The sequence below is a fragment of the Gnatocerus cornutus genome, unplaced genomic scaffold, assembly GCF_029298725.1.
Source record: "Gnatocerus cornutus isolate USDA-ARS CGAHR unplaced genomic scaffold, icGnaCorn1.1 ctg00000026.1, whole genome shotgun sequence".
NCBI lineage: Eukaryota > Metazoa > Arthropoda > Insecta > Coleoptera > Tenebrionidae > Gnatocerus > Gnatocerus cornutus.
In genome coordinates this window covers 4,100,349-4,110,873 of record NW_028275377.1, presented here as the reverse complement: position 1 = coordinate 4,110,873, position 10,525 = coordinate 4,100,349, and the positions used below count along the sequence as shown (strand labels likewise).

Here is a 10,525-nt window from a genome sequence, read left to right as displayed (position 1 = left end):
TCGACGTTGATGGTAATGCAGGTCGGGGTTCCAGACAGACGTTGTACTACGAAACCCCGATGATGATGTTGCAATGACCATGACCTGTCACTTGGTGTCTTGTGACGGTCGTCGCAAGGCCGAAGGAAATGCGTCCGATGAAGATGAGGGTGGTAGTGACTGGTGAGGCAACGGTGACGATGCAGTAGGAACCGCTGGCGGTGGCCGACGTCGGATTGAGCAAGCCAGAGACGCTTGTTGCCACACTGCCCATGTTTCATGATGCTCGCCAGGTCGTTACCCCAGTCCAGCCACAGAGTCCCTCCTGATGGATGGAAGAGGGGTCGTGCGGGTGATGGGGATAAGTGTGTTCCCCTGCCCACACCTCCTCGTTCTGCGATGACCAGTTGTCTCCCATGAGTTTGGCCGGTACGCCCATTAACCTCATCTTGGCCTCCGTCGTTTGACCTGGCATAGAGGTGGTTTGAACTGTGATGAAGGCTCCTCCAGTGATGATCGGATAAATCCCACCGCAGGTGGGTTCGAAAAATATCTACAATGGAATCGTTACGCGAATTATGGGATGTCCTGTGAAGATCGACGGCCGGTGCGCCTTTTGGATAATACGCCGGAGTTTATCCTGATCTTCACCTGACATCCGATGATGAACGAAAAATTTCTTTTACGACGGAATTCTTTTTTCTTTTTTTTTTTTCTCGGTTGCTGGTTTTTGTGAACCACGGGAACTCGGACCTGGACAACTAGTTCGTTTTTCACGAGAGTGCAATCAGCCAAGGGTAACTTATAATATTTAGAAACCTCATGTGCTGGGATTGCCAAATCCATATGAGAAGACATCAGCGTTTTACTTAGTGACAACAAGTCCGAAGAGAAAGTTTTAGGATTAACAATTAATTGTGGGATGTGATGGTCCTTACAATCCTGCATGATCTGAGCATCTCGCAATAGTTGGAGTAAATACATTGATTTTTTTGAATTTTCGAAAATAAGGAATAGAGTTCTTTGAAAATCTTTATCATTCTCGTTCTTTTCATTACTAACGCGGTGAGACATTTCGATATCGTGTTGCATAATAAGTTTTACCTTATCTTCCAAATCCCTGAATGAATTAGCCACTTGTGCTGAATAGCTCTTGAAGGCACCCGTCACATTGCCAATTGAAAGAAGATCGGCTTGAAGGCCAGAATTTAATAATCTAAGCTGATCCCGAAATTGACGCTCCTCCGTAACCAAGGTATCCAATTTTCTTTGAGTAGCAACTCCACAACACCAAGATAATCCTGAACCAATAAAATCAAGGGCGCGTTTAGAACGTTGCGTAGAAGAAGTTGCGTAATCATCATAAAATGAATCTGAATCTTGATGTAGAGAAAAAACATGTGGATTAATGGAATCGTTAAGAAGCCGGATGTTATCGAAAAAGTTAATATTGAGGTCTCCCAATTTCTGCCCCATAACACACATTGGTCGTTGTTCGTTGGTAGCGCATAAATTGCCGTAGGCGTAATCTCGGCTTTCCTCTGACATCTCGAGATCCAACTTGGTCCATTCGGTACGGTATGTGATTGGGATGGATGCTTCATACGGAACTGAATCCGGAAGTGGCTTCCAGTATGCACCGGATGTTATCTTCACCGGCAGAGGAGCCACGGCGGTAATCACCGTTGTGATAAAAAAACTGGAAACAATCAATTTTTTTTTTTTTTCGAATAATGCGAGAAATTAATTAAAGTTGAAAAGCAAAACTTTAGCTATAAATCAATAAAATGGACTGATTGCTTTCAGACGCTTGTTTACGCTTAAAAGTGGTACAATTAAGAGGCCTACTTCCGAAACGGTTGTTTATCAACACTGTTGTAATTCGAGAATCGCTGAGCCAACCAAAAGCAACATTACACCGAACAATTTCTTGCACGATCACCTTGACCATGACCATGACATTAGAACATCCGTTAAAGAACCAATTATCGCCCTTAATTTTCTTGAGTTATAGGGGTGAAAACTACAAACTTGACCTAGTCAAGTTAGCTTACCCCTACCCCATTAAAATGAAGAAGGTTAACAATCTGAAAGCAAGTTTATGAATTCCCAAAGCATAAAAGAAGAAAAAGAAAAAAATAATTAATTAAGAGAAACATAAGAAAAATTTTCGTAGGATCTATATCTTTTCGTTTTGGCCTTCCTCTTGTGTGATTGTCCGGGTTTGAATTTCTTCTTCCTCCCATGGCGCATTGTAAGGTAAAATTCGGTTTACATGAATTGTATCTGTGATTGGTTTCTTTTTTGTTCCCATTTTTACCACATAGTTGACGTCGCTTCTTTTTTCTATAATTTCATAAGGACCATGCCATCTAAGTAAGAGCTTATCGCTGAGTCCCACTTTTCTTCTAGGTGTGTAGATTTTCACTTTATCTCCTACTTGAAACTGTACATCCCTGTGTTTTGCATCGTAACGTTCCTTGTCTCTCTTCTGCTTCGTTTGCACGTTTTTGACTGCTTCCTCCCGGGCTTCCTTTGTGGTTTTAAGGTAGCTGGTCACATCGAACCCCACCTTGGATAATAAACTTGCTTCTGTTGGTAGGACAGCTTCGCGGCCGTAGATTAACTTGAACGGTGAAAATCTTGTACTCTCCTGTATGCAACAATTGTATGCGAACGTAAGATGCTGAACGTATAAACACCAGTCCGTCTGATTCGTGTTTGTGTATAAACTGAGCATGTCCCCCAAAGTTTTGTTGAAGCGTTCGGTCAGACCATTGGCTTGCGGATGATAACTTGTCGTAAAAAAGGAGGTGGTTCCCATTTCCCTTAGTAGATTTGTCACTAATTCCGATCGGAAGACTGCACCACGGTCACTCACGAGATAACGTGGAGCGCCATGCTTTGTGATTATGAAGTCCACCAAAAAACCAGCAACCTGTTTAGCCGTGCCATCCCTCAAAGCGGCGGCCGTGGCCCAACGCGTAGCATAGTCGGTGGCCACCACGATCATTGTCTTCCCCCTCACTGATTTCTTAAATGGTCCCAAAAGGTCTATTCCCACTTTCTCAAATGGGTGAGGTGTTATTTCGATGGGGTGTAACAATCCGGATGGTTTCACTCCCACGTTGCCCTTTCTTGCCTGGCAGTCTGGACAACCCTTAATGTAACGTTCAATATCACGCCGCATACCGTTCCAAAAATACCGCTGGCTGATCTTTCCCAAACATTTGGCAAAACCCAGGTGTCCCGAGAGAGGTTCGTTGTGATTGGAAAAGAGAATTTCTGTACGTAGGTTTCTGGGGATGACTAATAAATCTTCTAATCCATTCTTGCTATGGTTTTTCTTGTACAAAACTCCATCCTTCACCTTGAATTGATTTGCTCGTTTTCTTTCTGACAGTGAAGATTTCGATTGATCATCCGACAGAATAGCCATTATTTTAAGGATTTCCGGGTCTTGTTTCTGTGAGTCTGAAATTTCCATGTTTTCAAGTAAGTAAGTTGGGATGTCTTCAGCCTCATCTTCGTCGTCCTTCCCTGCGTCCCTGACCGGAAATCGTGAAAGGCAGTCTACATCTCCGTGATTTCGGCCAGGTCGGTGAATGATTTCGTATTCGTGTTCCGCCAATTTCAAAGCCCATCTTGCCAGTCGCCCTGTTGGACTCTTCAGTGTTTTCATTTGGCAAAGCGCGTGGTGATCTGTCAGGATTCGGATGTGTTTACCGTAGATGAGGTGTCGCAAATATCCCAAACTCCAAACTCCAGTGTAGTTCTTTTCGGCCTTGGTTAGGCTTCGCGAGATGTAAGCCACTGGGTGCCAATTCTCCTGATGTGGTTGAAGAAGTACGGCGCCAATGCCATATCCGCAGGCGTCAACCCGAAGTTCTACGTTCTGGTTTGGGTCATAATGTCGGAGGACTGGGCTTGTTACTAGGCGTTGTTTAAGGTCATCGAAGGTGACTTGATGGTCCAGTGTCCAGTGAAAGTCCGTGTCCTTTTTCGTAAGTTCGTGTAAAGGGCGAGCAATTGTTGAAAAATTTTTGATGAATTTTCGGTAATAATTACAAAGACCCAAAAAGGACTGAACATCTTTAACTTTCCGTGGAACCGGAAAATTCTTAATAGCCGTCAATTTATCCTCATCAGGTAAAAGTCCATCCCGATTCACGACATAACCCAGAAGTTTAACTTCTGATTGCGCGAAGAAGCATTTGGATGGTTTCAATGTCAGATGTGCGTCCCGCAGTCTACGTAGTACTTTCTCCAGTCTTCGTAGATGTTCCTCGAAAGTAGATGAAAACACAACTATGTCGTCGATGTAAGTCAAAACTTCTTTCCATTTCATATCGGCAAAGACCGTATCGGCAAGATGTTGGAAACTGGCAGGAGCATTCGTGAGACCGAAAGGCATAACTTCAAACTCGTAAAGTCCATCTGGGCAAATGAAGGCTGTTTTTTTCTTACTATCCTCGGCAACTCCCATCTGCCAATAACCGCTATAGAGGTCAAGGGTGGTAAAGTAATTTGCTCCTCCGAGGTACGAAAGGATGTCGTCAATTACCGGTAGGGGGTAAACATCCCGTTTCGTCAGTGCATTCAGTTTACGGTAATCCACACAAAACCGGTAAGTGTTATCCTTTTTCTTAACCAGGACTACCGGTGATGACCAACTCGAAGTGGAGGGACGTATAATCCCATTTTCCAACATCTCGTTGACTTGTGTTCGGATGATTTCTCTCTCCTTCTGGGAAACTCGGTACGGTCGACTGTGGACAGGTGTTGCGTCACCGGTGTCGATATGATGTTTTACCAATTGCGTGAATCCCATTTCTGCCGTGCAATTTGCGAAGACATCGCGGTATTTCTTGAAAAGGGATAGTAATCGACTCTCCTCTTCTTTGCTTAAACTGTTGTTGATGTTGTACGAAGGATTATTGATGGGTGTCCCTGTGTCTTCTTCGACGATTAAGAGTTGGGGAATATCCAAATGATTTTTTGGCACCAGAAAACCGACCGTGCTCCCCTCAAAAATTTTCCGAGCCGCATACCCCGATAAACTTACCTCAATCTTTTTTTGATGAAGATCTGGTCTAATAATACATCTATGTTCAATACAGAAATTGTTATTTACAATAAAGGTAAAATTATCCATATTAAGGTCCCGTTGTTCCTGTGTCTTCCCGAAAATTTTAATTCCCAAGCTGTTAGTTACACCAATCTTAATTAAGCAATTATTACTAATACAGACTTTAAATAGTTCATCCTCGTTATATTCCCCTAATAAATTTAATCCATTGTAGTTCTCAAATAAAAAAGGTATTGTATTATTACTCAACAAAGTTACTTCTTGTTTGTTAAAATCTAATGATGCCTGTGTCGCAAGCAAAAAATTAATACCCAAAATCATTGGCCGTGGTAGTCTTTGTACCACCAAAAAATGTTCCTCATACGGGTGGCCGTTAATATCTAACCTCATTAGATTCGTTCCCAATACTACTATTTTTGTCCCACTAGCCGAAATAAGATAGCGAGGCGATGAATCTTTTGTCATTAATGATTTTACAAACTTTTTCTCTATAATATTCATCGCACTGCCCGTATCTATTAAAGCATCTATTTTAATTGAATTTTCTAAAATAACCCTAATTAACGGTAGTCTAATAGTTTTGCCCATCTTAGCCGAAATTGTGAGCACCGCTGGGGTGGGCTGCTCCCCTAGTGCTGCTGGTGGTTTAAATTACCGTTGTTATTCCGTCTGTCTTGGTGTCCACCCCTTGCAGCCCCAATATTGTCTCGACTTTGATTATTATCTTCATGACGGGAAGAAGGATTCGGGGTTGGGGAGCGTGCATGGTAGGAACTTCGATTGCGTTGTTGGTCCCGGAAATGAACCGTCGGTGCCGGAGAGGTTGAAGAGCGCTCAGATGAAGACGGATATCTTCCATGAGAATAAGACTGATAGCGATTAGCCGGTTGAGATCGGCGCCCATGGTTTTGAAAAGGACGCGTGCACGTTCGAGCCAAATGTCCTGGACGTCCACAATTAAAACATTTTGGTCTAGCGTCGTGCGTACGAGTTGACAAATCCCGAAAAGCGCGTCTCAACTGTTGAAGTTCCGTTTCCGCTTGATAATCACCAAGGGTGTAAACTGGTGCTGGCTTGTTCCTTGAGGTACGCTCTAGGCTTGTAATTTGGTCGAATTTTCGTAATAGTTCAATTAATTGCTGAGAATTTTCGGTGCGCGCTGCGTGAGTCAAGTATAATTTTTTACACGTGTCGTTAAAACCCCGTTTTAAAATTCTCGTTACTTCTGATGTTGGCATTGCCGGATTGATTAAATTGATAATTGCAATGATATCATTGAAATATGCCAAAGGGCTTTCGTTCTCTCCTTGCCGACGACCGTCTAATTTATCATACAATTCTTCCTTTGCAAATTCTGATTGAAAATGAGTTTTAAAATCTGAAATAATACCGTCCCACGTTTTAGTTGCATTTGCTGCTTTGGTTTTGTATTCCTCGTACCACGTTTGAGCAAAATCGCGTAAAAACGAACCGAATAATCTCATTTTAACTGTATCCGTCCAATTATTGTATGAAGCGGTTTTTTCGAAATCACGCACAAATATCAAAACATTATCAACTAACGGGTCAAACGTAGGTGGATTTTGGTATTTCGGAAGAAGTGGTTCGGCTGAAGCCGTACTTAAGTCGCCTAAAGTTTTATCAGCCATGATACGACGCGTTGTTACTTGAGGTTCTCTTAAGGGTCTTGGTGTGAAAAAATTTGGATGCTGATTTTTATCGTAAAGTAATTCGCGGCCTGATAATGTGTAATCTTCTGTGTCGGAAAGAGTCGACGCGTTCAATGTTTCTGATGATTCACTTAAAACACGAATAAATTCGGCTTGATGCGGTTTGACCGTTTTATCCAAAATCTCCGGCAAATCTAACTTTAATTCAAATTGAGCAGCTAAAATTGTTTTATCAATAACTTCCCGTCGCGGACTTTGATTATTTAATTTTGGAGTTTCGACTGGCCTCGTATGAACGTCACTACTACGATATTTAGGATGAAAATTACCGTATTTATCCGATCTTAACACTTTATCGTTCCAATTCGACATCAAACACTACCCGTATAATTTTGAAAAAAGGTTACCAGAACACGAAAAAGTTGAACAAAATGAAAATTTTGTTCAGAACGGCGCCTCCACCACTTTTGTCACGTTTGGGGTGACAAGGACGGGTAGGTTCGATCAAGGGGATGATAAATACAAAGAGACCATATGGGGCCACCCAGTAAAATATATTGAAATAGACTTACGTTCTGACGACAAACATTGGATCGAGGGGCAGACACCTGACGGAACCAACACAGACACTATCGGCACAATACACCACCAGTTATCGTTGTTGTCAGTGGTGCTGCTCCCTCTTAAATACCGTCAAGGGTTTAGGTCATTTCCTCGTGCAAAGTTCAATATTAAGAAATGACATCATCATCGACACATTGCGATGTACCAAAGTTACTGCTGACTCTTACCATTTTGCTGACGTCTGTCGTCACTTGGTGACCCAGTATCAGCGAAATGGTCGATCTAATTACGCAACGAGGAACTGACTCAAACCCTTGAAATATTATAAATAAACACTAAATCTAGGACATTGATGTGACAATATGCGGTTTTCTCTAAGAATTTTGATGATTTCGTGCAGAATTCTGCTGTTTTCTTGCAATTCAGCCGTTGAATCTTGGTAAAAAGTGATGATTTTGTAGATTTCGTGCTCTTCTTTGCAAATTCAAGCCAGAAAACAACGAAAATCGGCGAGAAATCGTCGTTTTGCATCGAAATATGCGGTTTTCTGTAAGAATTTTGATGATTTCGTGCAGAATTCTGCTGTTTTCTTGCAATTCAGCCGTTGAATCTTGGTAAAAAGTCATGATTTTGTAGATTTCGTGTTCTTCTTTGCGAATTCAAGCCAGAAAACAACGAAAATCGCCGAGAAATCGTCGTTTTGCATCGAAATATGCGGTTTTCTGTAAGAATTTTGATGATTTCGTGCAGAATTCTGCTGTTTTCTTGCAATTCAGCCGTTGAATCTTGGTAAAAAGTCGTGAATTTATAGATTTCGTGCTCTTCTTTGCGAATTCAAGATAGAAAACAACGAAAATCAGCGAGAAATCGTTGTTTTGCATCGAAATATGCGGTTTTCTGTAAGAATTTTGATGATTTCGTGCAGAATTCTGCTGTTTTCTTGCAATTCAGCCGTTGAATCTTGGTAAAAAGTCATGATTTTGTAGATTTCGTGCTCTTCTTTGCGAATTCAAGCCAGAAAACAACGAAAATCGGCGAGAAATCGTCGTTTTGCATCGAAATATGCGGTTTTCTCTAAGAATTGTGATGATTTCGTGCAGAATTCTGCTGTTTTCTTGCAATTCAGCCGTTGAATCTTGGTAAAAAGTGATGATTTTGTAGATTTCGTGCTCTTCTTTGCGAATTCAAGCCAGAAAACAACGAAAATCGGCGAGAAATCGTCGTTTTGCATCGAAATATGCGGTTTTCTCTAAGAATTTTGACGATTTCGTGCAGAATTCTGCTGTTTACTTGCAATTCAGCCGTTGAATCTTGGTAAAAAGTCATGATTTTGTAGATTTCGTGCTCTTCTTTGCGAATTCAAGATAGAAAACAACGAAAATCAGCGAGAAATCGTCGTTTTGCATCGAAATATGCGGTTTTCTGTAAGAATTTTGATGATTTCGTGCAGAATTCTGCTGTTTTCTTGCAATTCAGCCGTTGAGTCTTGGTAAAAAGTCATGATTTTGTAGATTTCATGCTCTTCTTTGCGAATTCAAGCCAGAAAACAACGAAAATCGGCGAGAAATCGTCGCTTTGCATCGAAATATGCGGTTTTCTGTAAGAATTTTGATGATTTCGTGCAGAATTCTGCTGTTTTCTTGCAATTCAGCCGTTGAATCTAGGTAAAAAGTCATGATTTTGTAGATTTCGTGCTCTTCTTGGCGAATTCAAGATAGAAAACAACGAAAATCGGCGAGAAATCGTCGTTTTGCATCGAAATATGCGGTTTTCTCTAAGAATTTTGATGATTTCGTGCAGAATTCTGCTGTTTTCTTGCAATTCAGCCGTTGAATCTTGGTAAAAAGTGATGATTTTGTAGATTTCGTGCTCTTCTTTGCAAATTCAAGCCAGAAAACAACGAAAATCGGCGAGAAATCGTCGTTTTGCATCGAAATATGCGGTTTTCTGTAAGAATTTTGATGATTTCGTGCAGAATTCTGCTGTTTTCTTGCAATTCAGCCGTTGAATCTTGGTAAAAAGTCATGATTTTGTAGATTTCGTGTTCTTCTTTGCGAATTCAAGCCAGAAAACAACGAAGATCGCCGAGAAATCGTCGTTTTGCATCGAAATATGCGGTTTTCTGTAAGAATTTTGATGATTTCGTGCAGAATTCTGCTGTTTTCTTGCAATTCAGCCGTTGAATCTTGGTAAAAAGTCGTGAATTTGTAGATTTCGTGCTCTTCTTTGCGAATTCAAGATAGAAAACAACGAAAATCAGCGAGAAATCGTTGTTTTGCATCGAAATATGCAGTTTTCTCTAAGAATTTTGATGATTTCGTGCAGAATTCTGCTGTTTTCTTGCAATTCAGCCGTTGAATCTTGGTAAAAAGTGATGATTTTGTAGATTTCGTGCTCTTCTTTGCGAATTCAAGCCAGAAAACAACGAAAATCGGCGAGAAATCGTTGTTTTGCATCGAAATATGCGGTTTTCTGTAAGAATTTTGATGATTTCGTGCAGAATTCTGCTGTTTTCTTGCAATTCAGCCGTTGAATCTTGGTAAAAAGTTATGATTTTGTAGATTTTGTGCTCTTCTTTGCGAATTCAAGCCAGAAAACAACGAAAATCGGCGAGAAATCGTCGTTTTGCATCGACAAATGCGGTTTTCTGTAAGAATTTTGATGATTTCGTGCAGAATTCTGCTGTTTTCTTGCAATTCAGCCGTTGAATCTTGGTAAAAAGTCATGATTTTGTAGATTTCGTGCTCTTCTTTGCGAATTCAAGCCAGAAAACAACGAAAATCGGCGAGAAATCGTCGTTTTGCATCGAAATATGCGGTTTTCTGTAAGAATTTTGATGATTTCGTGCAGAATTCTGCTGTTTTCTTGCAATTCAGCCGTTGAATCTTGGTAAAAAGTCATGATTTTGTAGATTTCGTGCTCTTCTTTGCGAATTCAAGCCAGAAAACAACGAAAATCGGCGAGAAATCGTCGTTTTGCATCGAAATATGCGGTTTTCTCTAAGAATTGTGATGATTTCGTGCAGAATTCTGCTGTTTTCTTGCAATTCAGCCGTTGAATCTTGGTAAAAAGTGATGATTTTGTAGATTTCGTGCTCTTCTTTGCGAATTCAAGCCAGAAAACAACGAAAATCGGCGAGAAATCGTCGTTTTGCATCGAAATATGCGGTTTTCTCTAAGAATTTTGACGATTTCGTGCAGAATTCTGCTGTTTACTTGCAATT

General features: G+C 41.0%; 1 protein-coding gene across 1 annotated transcript; it reads right to left on the bottom strand.

Annotated features, from left to right (window-relative positions):
- Nucleotides 1-256: 256 nt before the first annotated feature.
- LOC148166090 (uncharacterized) lies at nucleotides 257-1,722 on the bottom strand (the record flags this gene model as incomplete). Its single annotated transcript, XM_088049446.1, has 2 exons — nucleotides 257-532; nucleotides 607-1,722. Coding segments are annotated over 2 exons (1,392 nt in total), but the record flags the coding sequence as incomplete, so codon positions are not given.
- Nucleotides 1,723-10,525: the final 8,803 nt, after the last annotated feature.